The 22,669-nt window shown below is 37.5% G+C and overlaps 1 protein-coding gene and 2 non-coding genes across 3 annotated transcripts; all 3 read right to left on the reverse strand.

Annotated features, from left to right (window-relative positions):
* Positions 1 to 5,289: 5,289 nt before the first annotated feature.
* COX7C (cytochrome c oxidase subunit 7C) lies at positions 5,290 to 11,015 on the reverse strand. The gene is made up of 3 exons (XM_021008022.2): positions 10,812 to 11,015; positions 7,384 to 7,522; positions 5,290 to 5,390 (listed from the first exon to the last, which is right to left on the reverse strand). Exons 1-2 carry the CDS (start codon positions 10,884 to 10,886, stop codon positions 7,406 to 7,408), a joined length of 192 nt encoding a protein of 63 aa, XP_020863681.1. The 5' UTR covers positions 10,887 to 11,015; the 3' UTR covers positions 5,290 to 5,390; positions 7,384 to 7,405.
* LOC144457318 (small nucleolar RNA Z39) lies at positions 5,585 to 5,647 on the reverse strand. The gene has a single exon (XR_013486630.1). It is a non-coding gene; the product is annotated as a small nucleolar RNA Z39 (small nucleolar RNA).
* LOC144457319 (small nucleolar RNA Z39) lies at positions 9,718 to 9,779 on the reverse strand. Its single transcript, XR_013486631.1, has one exon. It is a non-coding gene; the product is annotated as a small nucleolar RNA Z39 (small nucleolar RNA).
* Positions 11,016 to 22,669: the final 11,654 nt, after the last annotated feature.

Below are 22,669 nucleotides of genomic sequence, written 5' to 3' on the forward strand. Positions count from 1 at the left end.
TTAATCATAAAGGACTCAATAAAGTTAAACTGTTTACATTCCTATCATACAAAGATGATTCATGTTACTCCCAAATACATTATCATTATTAAGGCAATTAGGAGTCTACATAGACAGAGACATGGGTGTGAGTCAATTATGTCGGGATAATCTCCAAATAAAGAATGTAAGGGTGAGGACAGATGCATTGGGAGAAGGCAGAAGGGACATATAGAATGGGATGAATTTTCTTACATAAAGGAGGCATGCAAAGAATAGCTTTTATAGTGGTGGGGAAAATGGGAAGGGGCGTAGTATGTAACGGTTGAACTTCATTCTCATAGAAATTGGCTCAAAGAGGGAAGAATACTTGTAGTCACTCAGCTGGGTATATAAATCTATCTTACCCAATAGGGAGATAAAAAGGGAAGGGAATAACAGATAGTGGGGAAGGTGATTGGGGGAGGTGAGTGGGAAGGATAACAAAGGAGAGGGAAGATGGGGGAGGCAATGGTTAGAAGCAAAATAGACTTTTGAAGAGTGACAGGATAAAAAGAGAAGGATAAACAGTGCAAAATGGGATGGAGGGAAATGTAGTTAGTTATAACTGAATGTGAATGGGATGAACAGAAGTAGATAGCAGAACGCATTGGAGAACAGAATTTACTATATCGTTTAAAAGACACACAATTTGGACAGAAAGACACACAGAGTTGAAATGAAGAGCTGAAGAGTACATTATGCTTCAGCTGAAGTAAAGAAGGCAGGAGTGGCTATAATGATCTCAGACAAAGTGAAAATAAAAATTGACCTAATTGAAAGAGATAATCAGAGAAACTGTTTGCTTAAAAGCACCATAGACAATGAAGTAATATAAAAAACAAAATAGAGCAAGTTTCTCTGATAAAGGACTCATTTCTCAAACATACAGAGAACTGAGTCAAATTTATAATTAATAAGAGCCAGCCATTCCTCAATTGATAAATGCCCAAAGGATATGAACAGGCAGTTTCCAGAAGCCAAAGCTATCTATGGTTGTATGAAAAAATGTTCTAAATCATTATTGATTAAAAAAATACAAATTAAAACAACTCTGGGTACCACCTCATACCTATCAGAAATCACAAATGCTAGAAGAAGGGATGAAGGAAAATAGGTACATTAATGAACTGTTGGTAGAATATGTGAACTGGTCCAACCATTCTGGACTATGCTTCGGAACTATGCCCAAAGGGCTATAAAAGGGTGCATACCCTTTGATCAAGCAATACTACTATTAGGTGTGTATCCCAAAGAGATTTAAAAAAAAAAAGGGAAAAGGACCTATATGTACAAAAATATCTATAGCAGCTTTTTGTGGTGGCAACGAATTGGAAATTGAGGGGATGCTCAATAATTAGGGAATGGCTGAACAAGTCATGGTATGATTGTGATGCAGTACTGAGCTATAAAAATTTGGAGGGAGGTAATTTCAAAAAAAAAAAAAAGCATGGCAAGACCTATATGACCTGATGCAAAATTAAATGAGAACCAGCAATGTTGTAATGCTGACCAACTGTCAAAGACTTGGGTACTCTGATCAATAGTGATCCAAAAGGGCTTATGATGAAAAAATGCTATCCACCTCCACAGAGAGGTGATGAACTCTGACTACAAATCAAAGTATAATTTTCTTGGTTATTTTTTTCCATTTTCTTGGCAATAGAGCTAATATGGAAATGTATTGTGTGATTTCACAGTTATAATTTATGTATTGTTTAACTTCTCAGTGGGTAGGGGAGGGATGGAGTGAGAGAATCTAAAACTCAAAATCTAAAAAGAATATTAGAAGTAATTAAAAAAAATAAAATTCTTACACTTGTACAAAAGAGCAATTGTTTTCAATGAAAATAACTCTTTCTCTCAAATTAAATATCTCCCAAGTGGAGAATGCAAAAATAAAACACAAAAAAAAAATACCTGTATTTGTTTTATGGATTGTGTATACAACTGTGGCTTGATTATGTGAGATGGTTTTTTCCCTCACCTGTAATTTAGCTTGACATCTGTGAATGAGTATCAGAAGCTCAGCATAGCTATAATTTTCCAGCCCTTAACAGTAGTATAATTAGGCAGTGTGAATTTAATTGACATGTAAACAATACGCTTGCAAATGATAAGCGCACTTATTTCCATATCAAAAATGGAAAATACGAAGATTTATTTTCCCTCTGCAATTCTTCTGATAGGCGCTTCGAATGGCTTAATTTATTTTCTCCATAATTATAAGGATCTCTGTGAGTCTAAATTAAGTGTTTATCTTAACATTAGAAAGGATTGGAAGGCTATGTGATGACAAACTCCAGGATAGGCACTTACATGCCTTGTGTGTAAAGTATAGGTAATTCCTGGTCATGTGTTATTGGCTAAACTAGATGACCTTACAGGGTCATAGATTTAGTTGGAAGACAACCTTGTTTGTTGAGTCCAACCTCCTCATTTTATAGTTGTGATAACTGAGGTCCAGAGATGTTAAGAGCCTTCCTCCAGGTCACATGAGTAATATGTGACTTAGGATTTGACTCAGGTCTCTTATTGCAAAATTCTTTCCCCTGCACCGCGGGATACTTGCCTCTGAGGTCCCTTCCAGCTTGAAGATTATATGTACCTTCCAATTCTATGAAATAGCATATAGCAATACCAAAGAGAAAACAAAAAAAAGTTTAAAAAAGGGAATGATTTTCTTTTGGAAGGGGGTGGGGAGGTTGATCTGAAGCAGAACAGTTCCTCTTTGCTCTAAAGTAGACCTAATAGGTTGGTGTTCCTGAAATTCAGCGTCTCTTAAAAACATGCACAGGTTCTTCCCCACAGACTATTGTCACAGCGATGCTACCTATTAAGATATCAAACAAGTGAAACAACTGCAGTGCAATTGTTAAGATGTATTTTTTGTTTTGGTTCTTTTTTTGCGAGGCAATTGGGGTTAAGTGACTTGCCCGGAGTCACGCAGCTAGTGTTATGTGTCTGAGGGCGCATTTGAACTCAGGTCCTTCTGACTTCAGGGCTGGTCCTCTATCCACTTAGCCAGCTAGCTGCCCCCAGGTTGTATTTTTAACATGTATTAGCATGATTGCTTGTTTTCAGGTCCAGGGCTATGATACTTGCCAATTTCCATAGTTATAAGAGGAGCCATTTTCAACATTTAAAACATACAATGTTTCATTGAAATGGTGAAACACTCTTTGCCAACAAACCACACCAGAATGGTTGGACCTTCCAGTAGAATGAGTATATACAATACATACAGATTTTTAACAACTGTGTAGGAAGGTCATTTTCAACAGATCACATTTATAACTACTGAATTTTAAAAAATAAAACTTCCATGAAACAAAAATCAATCAGCTCTATTTTCTTAAAGGTTTTTGATATAAAAGAGGCTTGTTTTTGCAAATATAAATTTCAGTATGTGTTCTCTTACACAACTTGGCAGCTCGTGTCATTTTAATTGTCCATACAGCAATTTTTAGGGGTACAATAGGAATACCATCATAAAGAATAAACTAAGAACATGTACATTTAAACCCAATACCCAAACCTGTATTATATACAATCTTTTTGCAAATATACAGACATGATACACGTAGAGTATCATAAATATTAAAGAAGTTAGCTTTAATGGATTAATCTTGTTCTATGTTATAGTTATAACTGAAATATCTGTAAGATAGTAATGTAAAAAGGTGTCAAGACAGTGGTTTAATACTGAAGACTGTTCATTAATGAGGATGTTTTAGGAACTTCAAGACAGAGGTTAACTTGTGGAAAAAATCATGCATTGAGGGGCATACATTTTAAAAGAAGAAAAAAACTAAATAGCCCTAGGTCCTAGAAGCTAATCAGGATATGCAGCCCTGACTAATCAGATTTGCTCCCATCCTAATTCTGACAACTGCTAATCAGATGTTTAATTGTAGACAAATCACTCAACTTGTTTTCTTGTACAACTACTCAGGCTAGTTTTGAAGGAAGCACTTTGTAAACTGAAGAGCTATATAAATGTTGGAGATTTGTACTTTAAAAAGCCATCTAAAGCATTATAGTTAGCATGTTTCTAGGAATGTATAGAGGTTTCATTCTCCATGCCAACCCAAGAATTTCTTTTTATGCTATACAGGTTTCAGACAGGTTAAGAGAAGGGAAGACATTCCAAAGTGATTTTCCTAAAGTATGGTTCTGGTTCTGGCCGGCCAAGCTACTCCACTGTTCATTAAACTCCAGCAAATCTTTATTATCTCTGGTTTAATACAAACTCCTCTATCCAATCCTTTACAGGCTGATTCCAACAGGTTGCCTTATAGTTAGTTACTCTACTTTATGCTGAATTAACACCCATTTTTCATATCCCCTCTGTATCTTTTCACATGCAGAATGCATGCTCATCTCCACTTGATCCCTTTAAGTTTCAACTCAAACTTCACCTTGAGGTCTTTTCTGATTCCCTCCCCTAAACTATTTTACACTTTGTACATTTTTTGCACAAACTTACAAATGGATTCACTGTCTTCCTCCCGATGGAATGCAAGCTCCTTAAAAGGTACGGGGACTCAAAGACTGTGAAACCACAGTACCTATCACAATGCATAGAAGGAGCTTAAATAATTACTTGCTGACTGGTTTCAGTTGGAGAAAAAATACCAAAGGATCAGAAAAATGAATATAGTATCTGGTTGGTGCATGGGATATGGTGAAAAGATAAGTTTATCTTGAGACACAGGTTAGTAGAGGAAAGAGTAGTAGTAGTTGTTTAATTTGAAAAGGATGAGATTATTAGGTTGTGGAGATATCAGCAGGCAAAGCAACAGAAATTTTGTCTCATCTGCAAAACAAGAAGGTAGTGTGGATACTGAAGGTTTTTAAACGAAGACTTTAGTATCTGAGCAACACATACACACAGTATAATCAAAACAAGTAATTGCTCATTAAGTACTTTCTGACATCCTAGTCGCCTGGCATAGATTATCAGTGGTTCATATATGTAGAAATGCTGCTATAGAATTTGATTATATGCTCAGAGGCAATGTAGAAAAGATGTATGTGACAGTGTCTTCATTCATGTAAAAAAAAGGAGACCAGAGGATAGCCAAAGTTATTAACTGCATAAATAATGCTGTTACTGAATTTGCCCCCAAGTCACTCACCTTGCCAGTAACACTTATTTAACTAGTGAATACCATCTAAAGCAGAAAATATTTTAGATATAACTGACACCAAAATGGTAAATTAATGAACATACGACCCAATATATTCAATAAAGATGACTCCAAAACATCCATTTAATAGATTTATTTACAAAGACATCTACTATGGTAAATAGTTTGCTTACTCCATTCTTCAAAACTGCTTTTATAAGTGGTGGTTGTTCTTCAACTCTGGGAAGGAAAAAAGCATATAACTTCAATTAACCATGTTTGCAAATATCTGTTCATTTCACAGAAATATGGGATTTTTATTGTTTAAGCTTCAAACTCTGTAACTATAACTATTAGGTAAAAAAAAAATTACAACGTAGATACCTAGCTTTTAGAATGAATTGTCTATATAAAGTTCGTTTAGTTATGACTGGTACATCAGAAAGCGTTTACGGTATCACGGTTTCATTCATACTGAATTGCCACATCATATGTACCAATACACCTAATGTCTATTCAACTCCAGGGGCTGGACTACTTAACTGGAGGGATATATACTTAGATAACCTCTGAGAGTACCTTCCAGTTTTTGAGTATCAATTCACTAAGATGATCAGTACCTACCTCCATACCCTGCTGTCCTCCTGGGGCTAACTAAAGCTTCTTGCAAAGACTCTTCCTGGGAGAAACTCCTCTAATTAGAAATAAGTATATACTGAAATAGGTGGTGCAGTGGGTAAGTGTGCTGGACCTGAGTCATGAAGACCTTCACTCACAAAGTTTCTGGTCAGAGATACTTCCTGACTGTGTGACCCTGGGGAAAATCACTCAGCCTCACTGTAAAACAGAAATAATATTAATAACACCTACCTGCCAGGGTTGTTGTGAGGATCAAATGAATTATTTGCAACTAAAATAAAATTTTACCACTACTACCACCATGAGGGCTTTTCTTAAATTCCCGAAAGGCAGTCTTGTTTGAGCATACTGAAGAACCATATTAACTACTTTTAGTTCAGGTCCTTATCACCTCTAGCTTGAACTACTGAAGTTGTCTTCCTAATGAGTTCTTCCTTATTTGCAGTTTCTCACCTTTCCAACTTATCCTTCAGAAAGAACAAATCTTCCTGTGACCATATGCTACTTTCCTGCTCAAAAGTCTTCAGCAGCATCCTGTTGTTTCTAAAACAAAACAAACTCTCCAATTCAGCACTTAAAGCACAGCCCCACAGTCTAGCTTCATTTTTGCCTTACTACTCTCCACACTCTAAATTCCAGAAAATCTGACTACCGGCTATTCCTAGGACTCAACATTCTATTTCTTATCACTGTGCATTAGAACAAGCTGTTCTTCAGGTCTAGATATGACTCCATTCTCTCAGAATCTTCTCAAGGTTCAACTTGGGTGCCATCTGCTTCATAAGGCCTTCCAACCCAGGTAAAGTAATTAAAAGAGAATAAAAAAACTACCTTTGATTAAAAAATGGAGGGGATAAAGGAACAGCCTCTACCATAATTTTATGATAATCTACTATGGATGTGCATAATTCCATGTCATAGGAACACAGATCTAGAACTGGAAGGTATCTCAGAGGTAATCTAGTCCAATTCTTTCATTTCACAGATGAGGAATCCAAGAACCAGAGAGGACTAAGTGACCGAATTGTCTAAATTCACATAGTTATTAAGTGGCACAACCAAGATTTGAACCTAGGTCCTGATTCCAAATGCAATACTTTTCATCTTACATCCTGCTGCACCCCTACTAGACTGAGAAAGAAGTTTTAGCAAAACAAAAGGGTCAGGAAGATATACTGCAAAGAGCTGAGAAGTGGCTCACATGCAAATGGAGACAGAAAATGTAGGTTAAAGACTGAACCTTTCCTAGAAGTTTAGCAGCAAAAGAGCCAATATAATAATAATTATAGATTCACAGGATTCACAGGAAGGTTATCTAAAACTGTGGGAGAAAACTAGAAAGAACCAATAACAAATGGGACATGTGTCAGAGTTCTGAGAAGCCTAGCTAAATCCAAAGAGTTGAACTGAGCTGGTGAGAGGGATCAATTTTCTGGGCATAACTATAAAGAGCTGTCTTAAATAGGTATTAATGTGGAGGGAATCACTCCATTTATGAAATCACAGATTTTTAAAGAAAAACTTCCTTTAAAGAGTAAGCAAGAGAAAAGGTGGAAATATTCCCTTATTAACAAGGTCAAATAAATGCAGTTACCTGATTTCTGTATAGGAGAATCTTATTTCTTAAGCAGTTGATGTCTTATTATAAAGAAAGGAGCAGCAAATCCAGATCCAAAGAATGCAATCATCATTGCCAGCAACCGCCATTTGTTTTCTATTGAAAAGGGCAGGTTCTTAGAAGAAAGAAAAATCCAAATGGTAATCAATGAATTGGTGGGAAAGAAGATTAACTCCTACTGCATATTTCCTTGAGCGTGTCTATGTGCAAATGTATTTTAAGATGATGTCATCTTTATCCTTTAGGAACGTATATCGTACATTTAGAGAAAAGATTTGCAAAAATATTATATACTGTCATAGTATATGACATATATACTGGACAAACCTGGACAAGCCTAGACAAACAAGGGAGTTAAGGAAGGCCCAGTGTACATTAAGAGAATAGACATATTTGGTAGAATCAAAGGTTTTCTATATGGGAACAGTAATAGTAAAGACTAGAAAGGTCATGGTCAAAGATTTAAATATCAGACTATGGCATATGACTTCATGTAGTAGGCAACATAAGTTTTTAAAGCAAGAGATTTCTAGAACCAAAATCAAATTTTAATGAGGATTAAAAAAAAAAAAAAGACTAGAAGCTGGCTGGTCAACCAGACCAGAACCAGTGTCTAACCTTTGGGTAGCTAAAGCAAAACAAATCAGGTTAGAGCCTAAGAGTCAGGAATCAAACAAATTTAATTTCAAAGTGAGGGAAAGGGCTTACAAGCAAGGACTCAAGTGCTGGAGCCCCCTCCCACTCCTGCTCCCAGTGGGAGGGACCTGGTTTAGAGTAGAGAGATCTCAATACTTACACCTATAGCTACACAATGAGCTACAGACCCGAAAATGAAGGGCAACAGCAACAATGTGACAAGTTTGACTCATGGCAGGGCTTCTGACCACAAACAATTCTGAAATTTTGCTGTGGCTAAGATCATCCAGTGTGAGCACAAAGGATTGTTGTTATGCCAAGCTCAGGGCACAGACTACTTGCTGTGCCTTAGCTCTAGAAAACAGGGAGTCTCCTAATACCTTGGAAAAAAAATCAGCGCTACTATGATACTTTAGGTTTGAGTATGGTCTTAAACTTAAGCCAACCTTTTAAAAATTTACTAGTTTCTACACTATATTATTAGAGATCCCAACTTATTCACATCATGTTAAACTGCAAAAGAATTGTTTTATTTACATATAGATATATACGTATTACTCACTAATCACTGAAAATTACAGGGAGACAAACTCCAGCTCATTATAAGAACTTACACACTTAGAACTGTCATCTAAAATGAATAGCTGACTTAATAAGCACAAGCGAGTTTTCATGTCTGGAGGTATTTGAATAAAAGCTGATTCTGTTAGGACCATTAGGAAGGAATTACAGTTTGGGTTGGGGACAACCTTAGACTATATGACCTCTATCAAAAAGGAATTAAAAAAAACAAACAACATACTGGATAATGATAAATCATGGCAGATATTTGCTAAAATGTCAGTAACTACCAGAAAGATTCGTATTCTGTGACCTTAAAAAAGAACTGGGGAAAGAAAATGGAAGCGCTCTTTGATCATTCCTTTATGCAACATCCCCTCAGGAGTACTATATCATATCTGCACTACATTATGTACAGTAAACTTTACTCAAAAGGTGATTTTTCTAAAGAAAAAATTACTTATAACTTGAAGGCAGGCAATAAAGCACTACTCTGTGTAACAGCGATGATACTCACCTAGAATACTATCAATAAGTCTGAGTTTTAGTTTGGTGTGAGAGAACAAGGCAAGAAAACAAAGCTGTATATTGTGTCCTCTCCAATCTCAAGGAAGAATTATCTAAGTAAATTGAAATGAAGAAGGATTTACTAGGCAGTAAGCATTCTGGTACTTGTTTTTTTCCTTTCAAGGGATAAGAGGTGTGGGGGGAGACTAGATTTTACCTAAGCTAATTCCAACTTAGTTTCAAGGTTCTTTGCCAAAGGGACATTAGATTTAAGCAGCGTCATAGTTTCAAAGACAGTTATCATTACTTCATTATTATAAAGTTTAATGTTATTACAGTAAGAGCAAAGGGAAATAAATTTTACTATAGTGTGACATTTAAAATAGTTACAAAGGGAACAGCATTAGTTTATTAAAAATAGGGCATTTAGCTGAGTTCTTTTCAGGTTATCTGCATTGGTCTATACTAAGGTCCTATGTGCCTACCTACTCTTGTTTCTTTTGCATGCAACCACAGAGCCTAGAACATTGCTCTGGACAGTGGATCCTGAGTAAACAGTGCTGGTAACACTTTATAAAAGCTTAAAGAATTAGATTAAGCATATGGTACATCAGAAAGCGTTTACAGTATCATTGTTTTTCATACTGTATGATGCTCATCACATGTACCACATAAAAGGAAAGGAAATCAGAACAATAATAAAGATAAAAGGGTCTACATTCTATTTTGCAAAAGTTGACTTTGCTGCATCACAGACCATGACTATCTTCTTTTATCAGTTAGCCTCTTTTTACTGCTCTTAGCTACCAAGCCGTTCATTTCACACAAGGCAATGTGGAATGTGGATAAAGGCTTTTAATGGACAGAAACCTCCCATTCAAAGGCCTGACTTCCCGGGCCTACTTCAATCACTCATTTAACAGATGAGGGAACTAAAGCTCAAACTACTTATAAGTTACTTGTCCAAGATCACATAGGTTATAGGTGGCACAGTCAAAAACTGACCTCAGGTCTTCTTGTTCCAAATCCAGTGATCTTTCCACTACACCCTTACTTAAATAACACGGTAGAAGAAGGTGACTGGGGCTCTAACTACAGGCTCCCGTTTTCTAGTCACTTTGTCACGAATGACCTTCACCACGGGCCTCCACGTTGTTTAGGGCCTTGTTCTGCAACTGCTTTCTGTCTCCTAGGCAATCAACTTTCCCATAAGCGGCAAAAAAATGGGGAGGAAACGATTATTGTTCTCCAGCTTGCTACCCTCCCCTAAGGTTTTCCCTGGTGTGGCGTAAAATCCAACAGACCCGGAGTTCATGCCTGGCCCTGCCACCTAAAAGCCGTGTGACCTTGGTCAAGTCACTTCTCCCCGGACCTCAGCGTCCTCGTTCTTAAACGAGGCGCAGGCGCCTGAATGAGGTCATTGAGAGGAGAGAGGGCCGCAGAAGGTCGTTCGGTCCGAGTCCTGGTTTTTCAGAAAAGGCAACTGAAGCTCAAAGGGCAGGAGCTTTGCGCCCGTTCCGGACCTCACCGAGCCCTCGGTCCCGCCGCCTTTGCTGCTCGGGGGCCTCGGCCTTTCCCCTTCCCCCTCCGGGGGCGGAGAGCCATTACGCCCAGAGCCGAGGCCTCCGCCAGAGGGTCGGCACGTCTGCCCCGGCCTGCCGGGCCTCCCCGCCCTTTGACAGTTCCCCGGCCGCATTTACCTTCCCCGGGCCCTCCTCATAGTGGCTCCTGCGAACCAAGGAGGTGGAGAACCTGCGCAGACTCGGCCCCAACATGGCGCTGCCGAGGCTCCGCAACGACCGCAGAGGAGGCCGCAACAGAGAAAGAAACGGCTGCCGAGTCGCCTTCTCCCTACCGACCTTGCTCCTTCCTGGTAGGGCGACCACTCAAGGAGGATGCTGGGATGTGGGGGAGGAAGAGGCGGCCAAGAGCCGGAAATCCGGCGCGGCGAACGGCCCGGGGCATTGTGGGAAATGTAGTTCCTAGGTTACCATCATGGGCCAAGCCTTGCTTCCCTTTAACTTCTGTAGTTGGTTGAGTTCATATACATTCTCCTCATGCTCAACTCACACTTCTTCCTGATGTTAGTTAGGGCAAAGTTTGTGTTACAGTGATTACTGTGGTTTTCTCCCTGACTACAATTGTACCTGCAACTAAGAGTACCTTCTCTTAGTAGTTCTGAACCTTTGCACAAGCTGTCTCTTATGTTTGCAAATACATTTAACTTCCCAATAAGCTTATTAGAATCCTTAACTTCTTATAAAGCAAAAGGTTCTTAGTTTTTTTTGTGTATGTGTCATGGTGGTGGCGGACTGGTGAAGCCTATAGACCCCCTTCTCAGAATAATGTTTTTTAAATCTCTATTTCATTGGAGGGTCAGGTCTGCAGAGCAAGGCTAATTTTCCCCCTCACAGTTCTAGGGGAAACCCTGAGGATTTAGAGATACTTCTCTAGCACTTTTGTGAGCAAAAGTGTGCTCCTGCCAAAATCAATCACCAGTTATTGTCTCCCTAATATTAATCAGCCAGTGTCTTTCTTTTTAATACCAATGAACCAATTAGTACCACTTAGCTTTGACAAAAGACTGTTTACTGAGAAGATAACAGCACATACCCAAGTACAAAATCCTTTGGTATTGGGGTCATATTCTTTTTTATTTATTATTTAATTTTCCTACAATTTATGTAAAAACAGTTTTTAGCATTTGTTTTTAAAATTTTGAGTTCCAAATTCTCTCTCTTCCTCCCTCCCCTCTTCCCCCACCCCCACCCCATTGAGAAGGCAAGCAATTCCATATAGGGTAGGGGGATATATTTATTTCTATAAATGTGTAGTCATGCAAAACATATGCATAATAGTTATGTTGGGAAAGAAAACATAGACAAACCAAAAAAAACTCAATAAAAATAAAGTAAAAAAAAGTATGCTTCAATCTATATTCAGACACAATCAGTTCTTTCTCTGGGGACGGATAGCCTTTTTTTATCCTAAGTCCTTCAGAGTTGTCTTGGATTGTTGTGTTGTACTGATCATCTTACAATATTGCTGTTACTTTGTACCCAGTACATTTCAGTTGGCATCAACCCATGCAAGTCTTTCCAGCTTTTTCTGAGAGCATCCTGCTCATCATTTCTTGGAGTAAAATAGGATGCCATCATAATGAGTGAGACAATGTAAGCAGTGTGAGATCACTCAGATGGACTGAGTGTAACAGTTTTGTGGACTGTTACAAACTCAAGGTTGGTTACGCTAGCCTGAATAGGCCCAAGTTTCAAGTTCCTAAAAATGCATGATCTGTACTGTTACATTAGTATTAGGTAATGGCTACTGCTAAATAAGGATAAAATAGCTAGGATTGGTAGTATTATAATGAGATTCCTTGTTTCTGGGGTAGATTTTTGCGTTTCTGATTGTAAGGCTGAAATTCCTGTCCAATGGGAATTTACAGCCAGTGGTGGGTGGGTGTCTCTGCATTAGGACTATATAACCTTTGTTCTGACCTTTGTGCCTGGCCTCCCTTCCCTCAGACTGCCGGAGGAAGCAGATGCCTGCTTCTCGCGAGAACATAATAAACCTTTCACTTTATACCTAGAAAATCTCCGAGTGTTATTTTTGGGTAACTGTAGCACACAATAATTATATACCACAACGTATTCAGCCAATTCCCTTATTGATGGGCATCTATTGGGATCACATTCTCCTCTATAACCTTGGTTCCTGGGTAGCATGGGCTCACACTTAAAGTATATACTACAAATATTGCCTCTACCAAATTCACAATAATATTCATTTGTATTAAATATAAACATATTTATATAAAAATACATTTATATGCTATTTACTCATTCCCCAGTAGGAGGACAACCCCCTTAGTTTCCAATTTTTGACTAACAAAAAAGCCGCTATAAATGTTTTTATATGTATCGGTCTTTTTCCTTTTTAATTTCTTTGGTCTAATGTTAGTGTGGCTGAATCAAAGGGCATAATTCCAAATTTTTTTCAGGAATAGATTGACCAATTCACAATTCTATTAACAGTAGTCTAGCCATTTTCCCATAGCCCCTCTAATATTTTTCATTTTGTTATCTTTGACAGTCTCATGCTAACCCCTTTATTTTTTTCCTCTTTATTTTTTAATTAATTAATTTTGATTTATCAACAATCACTTCCATATGCTTTTGAGTTTAAAATTTTTCTCCCCCTTCCTCCCCACCACCCTCCCCAAGATGGCGCACAATCTAATACAGGTTATACATTTACATTCCTATTAAACATATTTTCACATTAGTGATGTTATAAGTAAGAATTAGAACCAATAGGAGGAAACACCAGAAAGAGGAAACAAAACTCAACAGAGGAAAAAACAATAGCAAATAGTATGCTTCGATCTCCATTCAAACTCCATAGTTCTTTCTTTGGATGTGGATAGCATTTTCCATCACCAGGACTTTGGAGGTGTCTTAGAACCTTGTATTGCTGGGAAGGGTTAAGTTTATCAATATTAGTCATCGCACAACGTGGCTGTTATTATGTACAATGTTCTCTTGGTTCTGCTCATTTCACTCAACATCAGACCATACAAGTCTTTCTAGGTTTTTCTGAAGTCAGCCTGTTCATCATTTCTTACAGCACAATAACATTCCATTACATTCATATACCACAACTTGTTCAGCCATTCTCCAATTGATGGGCATCTTCTCATTTCCAGTTATTTGCCACCACAAAAGAACTGCTATAAATATTTTTGTATATGTGTAACCCCCTTTATTTTAAAGAAAAGGAAATTGAGGGCTAGAAAGGTTAAGTGAAAGGTTCACTCAATTATTTAGGGGCAAAGCTAGGATTAAATCACTTTTACAGGGTTCTAATCCTCTTTACTAATTTTTAATTAATTGGTAACTGAAAAAGTTTTTGTCTCTGCTCAAATATGTGTTTCATTGTATAGTGGCAATCACTGCCTGAACTTCTCTATAGCTCTATTTTTCTTTTATACAATTGGGTGCCTTTTCAAGCATTTTTTGAGTTGACTGACTTTTAAATGTCACCCAGAGGGCATGGCCTTTTTGAATTTCATAAAGGTGGCCTCATCTTTGTAATTAGTTTATCATCTCATTAGCACCTTTACTATGAGTAGGTCCTGGACTTTCATGGAGCAACTCTTCTGTTTATAAATAACCTTACAAGCTCCTTCTATACATATATAACCTCACTATAAGTTATACCTTCAATTTCCTTATCCATTCTTTTTTGGAAGATGAATTTAAATTTAGAGAGCTTCTAGGAATGTCTAATTTCACTGTAAGTACAGTAGCATGCAAGAATCAGCATGATGTAATGGAAAGCATGCTAACAGAGTCAGAGAACCCAAGTTTCAATTTTATTGTTACCTGTTTGTGTGACCTTGGATAAAACACAATTTTTTGAGGTTTAGTTTCCTCATCTATCAACTTTGGGAGTTCAGTTAGATGACCTTTGAAGTCCCTTGTAACTCTAGGTTATCATCCTATGATAATAACAAGAGATGACAAATCTATATTCATCATTCCCCACCTGATAGCTTCCACATCCACATCCTTTGGAAACTAGCAATGAGGACTAGAGATCTTTCAGTATAAAATACATTTTACAAAGAAATGATGCATTTCATGAATTACTAGGTACAAAATGGGAAAGCATCTTTAGGGAAGTCAGCATTACCCCAGAGTTATATTTAAAAAATAAAATCCCATTATTTTAAGTAGTGAGCAGAGTGTCTATCATAAAATCTGGGCTATATTTCCTAGGCTCTCATGAGTATTCTGTGGCTGGAATTACATTATGTAGTTCAGTGTATCTAAAAATTAGAGTATTAGTCATTTCATTCACCAGGTAATAGATCAGATTTTGAAGACCAGGACCAAATTTATTTTAAAATAAATTGTTTAGTGGAGAAATGACGGGCTTCTACTCTGTACTACAAAATATAAGTTGACAAATGTCTTTTGATTTAAAGTTTACAAAATCATGTTTCCATAGAGTTTCTGATGTTGGCATCTTTTTGAAATTTCAGATGAGTAGAGACAATTTTGTTTTTGTAAATTGAGAAAAAGTCAACCAACTGAAGCAATATGGTTTACTGAGAGATGAACAAGGAACAGGGAGTCTGAAAGTATTGGGTCAGCCCTCTAACTAGTTCAATGATGGCTCAAAAAAACAAAAAAAGAAGTTTTGCTTTAGATAAAGCACTGCCTGCTATATTATTAAACATGATTCCTTAACCCCAGAATGAAGAGAAACCTGTTTTATATCTTCAGAAAAAATTCCCTACATGGATTTAAATGGAAGGAAAAGAATATTGTGCTCTCACAAAGGTCACAAGACTAATTCCATACAATCTTATGTTCTCCAGTACAACCTAGGTGTTATCCCTGTTATATTTCTGTGTACTGTGTCCCCACTGACGTAGGAGAACCCTTTAAGGCTGCTATAGGAGAGCTCCTTTTCTGGTGTCCATGACAGTAGCTGGTTCCATGAATTAGAGTTTCTTTTCTAGTATGAAAAGTGTCTAAAATAACTTATGACATGAATTCTCCCAAAGTCAGAAAAGAATATTATATTCACTGATAATTATAGACTCAATTACATATTTTTAAAACACTTGTATTTTCAAGGTATATTATTTGTTCCATGTTACCGTGTTATGCTATGTGGTAGTAATAGATTTACTTAATAATTCATCATGGAAATGTCTTCCAATTCTAAAGTTCTCCACAAAATGTTAATGCTTTGTCTGGTTTCTTGGGAACTACTTAAGTAATGGTTATTCCAACAGTTTTCCTGTTTAGAAATGATTTGAGGCAGAGTAACATAGCACAGAAGGGTCAAACATGCAGTCTCAGGGCCACATGCAGCCCACTATCCTCTGATGAACCTCAATGACTAAACCAAATTGTAATATAATTGGGAAATATTTAACAAAATGAATGTAAATATGATAAAACATAGATAATATCATGTTTTAAAACTAAGTCAATCTGTGGCCTACAGGGATTGTTATGTACAAATTAGGGGACCTTGTTTATATTTGAGTTTGATACCACTGATGTAGCAGATAGAGGTATTGTCTCTGAGCCAGGAAGACTTCAGATTAAATCATTTCTCTGACACATAGTGGAAAACCACTTAACCTCTCAGTAATCAAGGCAACTCTCTAAGAATATAAGTTGCAGAGAAAATGCTGACCTGCATTTGTAGGGGCATCCTTACTGGGAGTTCCCTTTACCAGTTGAAATCCCATTTTCAATACCTATTCCTATCCCTACACCATATTAGTGCTGGCTCATATATAATGCATGGGAAGTGCATGACATGGAAAATAGAGTACTGGACTTTGAGTCAGGAGGCCCTAAGTCTGAATTTGGCTTTTGAAATATACTAGTTGAATGATTGTGTATCTTAGTCTTAGTTTCTGCATATGTAAAATGGAAATGATAATACCTGAAGTTCCTAATTTAGAGGGTTGTTGTGATATAAAAATGAGATAATATGTGTAAAGTGCTTAATAAACTTCAAAGAGCTATAAAAATAAAGCTATTTTATATGTGGATTTTTTGTAAAAGACATAATTAGTAATAATAACAATATAGTCTAATATAACTAATATCAACTTGATGAATCTAAATATATATTTATCTATTCATCATTTATTTATTCATTCATTTATCTATTTACTTATTTAGTATTCATCTGTCTATCTATCTAGTCCTTACCATGGGCTATACTAATAGAACTGTCATTTCTACAGTGCTTAAAAATTTGCAAAGTGCTTTTTAAGGAATTTTCTGAAATGACTCTCACAACAGCTCTGAGAAGTTGGTCCTCCAGGCATTATTATCCTCATTTTACATATGAGAAAACTGGATTGAGAGGTTATGACTTGCCCCAAATTATGTATCTTGTAACTATCAGAGATAGGATTCAAACCTAGTGCTTTCTGGCTACAAGCCCACTACTCTAGCTAGAGAAAAATCAGATTTTGGTAGCTCAAATTAACTAGGATCCTTATTGATGTTTACATGTAAACTAGGGTACTCCATTGTCACATATAGGGACCTCAGGACAACTTCCACAAGTTCAAGGTTTTCTATGGGACTGAATGCACTTAAGACCACTGCTTTGTTTACTTTTTTTTTCTAGCCACAGAATCACAGAATCACAGAATTTGAGAGTTGGAAGGGACTTCAGCAGCCATGTAGTCTACCCCACACATGAAAAGAATTGCCACTGTAATAATACTTGACAAGTGGTCATACAGCCTGTCAAAGACCTGCAAAGAAAGGCAGCCTACCACCTCACTGGGTAGCCTACTCTACTTTGGAATATCCTTAATTGTTTGGAAATTTTTCTTGACATTTAGCTTAAATGTGGCTTTTTGTAATTTCCACACATTGCCCCTGGTTCTGCTTTTTGGGGCACAGTGCAACAAGTCCTTCCATCTTTCACATGATAGCCCTACAAATACTTGAAGATAACTATCATATATTTCCTACATCTTCTCCAGGCTGAACCTCCCCAGTTCCTTGAGGATGATCCTCTTTTAATGTGTACTTTCACCATACCTGATGCCTTCTCAAAGCGATCTCTAGCTTCTCAATGTCCTTCTTAGACTTTTGTACCCAGAACTGAATGTAACACCCAAGATGAGATCTGAAAAGGGTCTCTTCAGAGCATAGTGGAACTCTCAACTTCTTATTCCTAAAGCCATGGTTCCCTTTATACAGTCTAAGATCAAAATAGTGTTTTGGCGGGCACATCACAATGCTGACTCATTCAACTTGAGGTCCACTAAATTCCATGGAACTTTGTCATGCTTTCATTCTCTATCTAGTATTGGTGAAGTTTAGATTAGTCAGAGCTTAGTTATCCTCTATATCAAGGACTTTTTGGATCCTGACTCTACTGTTCAGTATATTATCTATTCCTCCCAGCTTTTTGTCATCTGCCAATTGGATAAGCATTGACACTTATTCCTTTATCCAAATCACTGAGTAAAAGCCAACTACATATTCCTGGTGTCCTCCTTGGAAGGGCTCCCTCCATTTTAGTGGTCACTAAGTGGTGCAGAGAATAGAGTGCTGGGCCTGGAGTCAGAGGGACCTGAGTTCAAATCTAGCCACAGGTATTTACTAGCTGTTATTGTTGTTGTTATGGTTCTTCATCCTTTGTTCTTGGAGAGGACCAATGGCATCATGAGGATGATGTCTCAACTTGTATGTGAATTGGATATAAGTGAGGCAGATCACTTTACCTCTGTTTGCCTCTATTTCCTCAACTGTAAAATAAAGATAATATTATGAGAACCAAATGAGTTAGTATTTGTAAAGTGCTTAGCACAGTGCCTGGCATAGTAGCCACTATATAAATGTTCATTCCTACCTGACCCCCTATGTCGAACCATTAATAGCTATTCTTTGAGACTGACCATCCAACCAATTACAGATCCATCTAGGTATGTTAGCCTATATTTCACATCTCTTCATATTTTCTATAAGAAAGCTATCAGATTTTTATCAAAAGCTTTGTTAAAATCATCTATTAGTTGAGTAATCAAGTCAAAAATGGAATTAAGGTTAACCTGGCTTGATCTGTTATTGACGAATCTATGCTGCCATTTCCTTTACCTGATATCAGTCAGTCAGTCAGTCAGTCAACTATGTTCCAGGCACTGTGTTAAGTGATGAGGATACAAATATGAAAAAGAAAGACAATCCTTACCCTCCAGGAGCTTATAATCAAATGGGGGAGGGGGTGTGAAACAATGCACAAAAAGAAGCTGAAAAGGTAGGGGAGAGGTATGTGGCATTGGGTTATGATAAAGTCCAAAAGAGTGCAGCCAGCTGAGAAATGAAGAGTTGGCTGGCCAGGGCGCATTCCTTAAATGGAGTTTTGGTAGAACCTCTGTGTTCTACCCTCCCTACAGAGAGATCCAAGGAACAGAAAATACTGGTGAATTGTGAGTACCAAGGCTGATGTCATCTTGCAGGATGATGATGAGGATGATGAGGCATGATGAAGATGTCCAATGGAGCACAGCAACTATCTCTTTAATGAGCTATTTGTATTTTTCTCTGGAATCAAACTAACTGGTCTATAGTCTGAAGATTGTATTATCTTCTACTTTTTGAAAATCAGGAAAATATTTACCCTTCTTCGATCCCCAATTTTCCATGTTTTTTTTTCTAATATCACCAAGAGTGGCTCATCAATCACATCTGCTATGTCAAAGTCTGAGGTTGTAGTTCATCTGGGCCAGGTGACTTGAATTTACCAACTGCTACTTATTATTGCCTTATTTATATTTGGTATGAAATCATTGTTAGTCATTTTTGTTTTCTCATTTTCTGTGTAAACATTGGTTTCCTTGGCAGAGAAAATAGAAGCAAAATAAAGGTTGAGGAGCTCTGCATTGTTTATTTTGTCAGTTATCCCTATTCCATTCATGCCAATTAAGGATCCTACTCTTTCCCTGGTCTTCCTTTTTCTACCAATGTAACTTTAAACAGTTATATTGGGACAGCTACGCGTCTCAGTGGATAAAGTGCTGGACCCGGAGTCAGGAAGACTTATCTTCCTGAGGTCAAATCTGGCCTGAGTTACCTACTAGCTGTGTGACCCTGGGCAAGTCACTTACCCCTGTTTGTTCCTCATCTGTAAAATGAGCTGGAGAAGGAAATGGCAAACCACTCCAGTATTTCTACCAAGAAAACCCCAAATGCGGTCATAAAGGGTCAAACACAATTGAAATGAGCTAAACAACAACAGCAACAAAAAAAAACCCCACTAAACAGAACCTTTTATTGTGCTTAGCTTCCCTAGACAGCCCCAACTCATTCTGAGATTTAATGTTTCTGACGCTATTTTCACAGGACCAGGCCATACTTTACAAGCATAAGCATCCACTGTTTCCTGATCTCACTTCCATCTTCCCTATACTTAATTTAAAATTCTAAATTAGTCCTTGGTGTCCTACTTATCTTTTTTCTCACCTCTGAGATCTACTTGCCCAGATTTTCTTTTCTTCTGTCACAAACTCTAGGAGAGAACAGTTATTTCTTATTAGGTTTCCCATCTTTTTCAACCCAGTGAACAATCCCTCCCTGTTAATGAGAATCTAATTCAGAATAGAATTTCCCCTGGCTTCCTCCACCTTTTGAGGGATGAAAATATCACTAGGAAAAGCCAAGGATTTATTAACTGTTTGGCAGAGAAGATGCTCTAGTAGATATCTAGCTAAGTGAAGTCTCTTAACAAAATAGCAGGCCTTCATGTGGGGCTTGTGATCTCTTTCTCAAATTCCTTATAAATGTTTTCTTCCTTGTCCAGGTGGTGTGTAACATAATATATTCCAGAGATCGTCACTTTTGCCTTTTTCTCCACTTAACTTCATCCAACTCTTCTCTATTTTGAATTCCCTTTCTGTTTCTTGGATTTCCTCACATAAGTGGTTATACTTTCTTACCTCCTTTACCTATCTTGTTTCTTTTGAATAAGGTATATGCATCCTGAGCCCTGGCCTAGTAATGGGTTTCATCCTGCCAAGTCTCAGCTATAACTGTGAGGTCAAATTTTCCTCTTTGCATTAAGAACTCTAGCTCTCCTTGTTTGTTGCTTAAACTCTGGGCATTTGTGTATAGATGTTTGGGTTCATGAATTTTACTATGAATTCCTCTCTTGGATTTGTTTCTTATGAACTTCCAGGTGTCTCAATTGTATGAAATTTTAGGTGTCTCAGTTGTAGCAATTGAAAATGGTAAAATTCATAAACTCAAAAGTTTCTACACAGATGATAAATTTTATAGACTCAAAAGTCTATACACAAATGCATAAAGTTTAGGCATTAGTTATGTGTATATATATATATATATATATATATATATATATATATACACACACATATGTTGATATGTGTATATGTATATATATATATATAGAAAGCATTTGTCTCTCTTCACATATATGTATGTGTATATATATATATATATATATATATATATATATATATATATATACGCACACACACACACAAGCACGTATATTTTCTATTCCCCATTTTTTTTACATTAAATTCCTTTTGATTAGCTATGTAAGATGTCTGCTAAACATGTTCTTACCAGATTTTATTAGATATATTCTTTCTCTGGCCAGGAATCTATCATTCCTATATTGTAAGCTGTGGTGCAGAAGTCCAAATCCCATTCTCAGATACTGCTTCCTAAGTTGGCTGTTTATTTCACAAATTAATTTGTCTCTTTAGCAGCTCTTATGTTCAATGAATGATAGTGAGCAAAACAATCTATTTGGTCTTTAGTTTCATGCCCAAGACATCATGATTGTTGGCAATATTTTTTAAATTCCTTCTGGCAGCACCATTTATGTCCGCATGAATCACTCTAAATTGCCATCCATTTCGTTAAGTTTTGGGAAGTTGTCTTTTATGTCTTAAATACATGCCCCAGGAAGACAACAGACCTCTAATTTTATTAACAGGTAGACTGACAGCTGCATCAGTACCTCTCCTCAGGGAATCTCTTCTTTCTCCTCCTATTCTCTCAGCCCCTTTTCCCTCCCCTGTGCAAGATCTCATTATTTCCCTTTCTGAATGAGTGTCAGCCCCCCAGGGAAGTTATAACCTGATGGCTACCAAGAAACTCACAGCTGTTCTGGTGCTAGTGGAGGAAAATATTTTCCCTCCCTCTTCTACCCCCATGTCTACTCCTTTCCATCTTGATCATCTCTAGGCTATGGCTGGTGGTGACCCTCAGAGGGAAAGCATAGCTTGAACCCCAAACTTATTTATGTCAGACTAACAATATTTTAAGAGAGCAGATAGATACAGTTCTATCCTGGCATCCCCTCTATCTGAAGAGAGTAGAGTGACCAGTTTCTGGCCCCAAGCTCCTGTTTCCCCTACTAGCAGGAGTCAAAGTCTCCCTCTGTGTTCCAAGGCAATGAATGATGAGCAAAATTTCTGCTATTCCCACTTGCTATGCCCTTTTCATTTTGAGCCTTACAGGATGAGCAGGCATAGATGGTTTGTGATTTGCATAGCAGAGGGGAACAGGCATTTATTGAGGGCCTACTATATTCCAGGCACTGTGCTAAACGCATTAAAAATATCTCATCTGATCCTCATCACAACCCTAGGAGGCAGGTGCAATAATCCTTGTTTTACAATGAGGAAACTGAGATAGACAGAGGTAAAGTAAGTTGCCCAGGGTCACACAGCTAGTAAGTGTCTGAGGCTGGATTTGAACTGACATCTTCCTGACTCTAGGCCCAGAGCTCACTGTGTCATCTATCTATTTCTAGATCCAGAAGATATCATTACATTACCCTACCACCCAATCTATTGCTTTTCTAAGCTTCTCTATTTTCTCTCAAAGACACCCCCATCTTTCCAGTCACCATTATTTACAATAAAAGCTTCATCTTTGTCTCCTCATTCTCCCTCACTCCACCTATCCAATCAGTCGCTAAATCTTGTCACTTGTTTCTCCACAATAACCCCCAGATTTGTTTC

The sequence above is a fragment of the Phascolarctos cinereus genome, unplaced genomic scaffold, assembly GCF_003287225.1.
Source record: "Phascolarctos cinereus isolate Bilbo 61053 unplaced genomic scaffold, phaCin_HiC Scaffold_4;HRSCAF=312, whole genome shotgun sequence".
In the NCBI taxonomy this organism is placed as follows: domain Eukaryota; kingdom Metazoa; phylum Chordata; class Mammalia; order Diprotodontia; family Phascolarctidae; genus Phascolarctos; species Phascolarctos cinereus.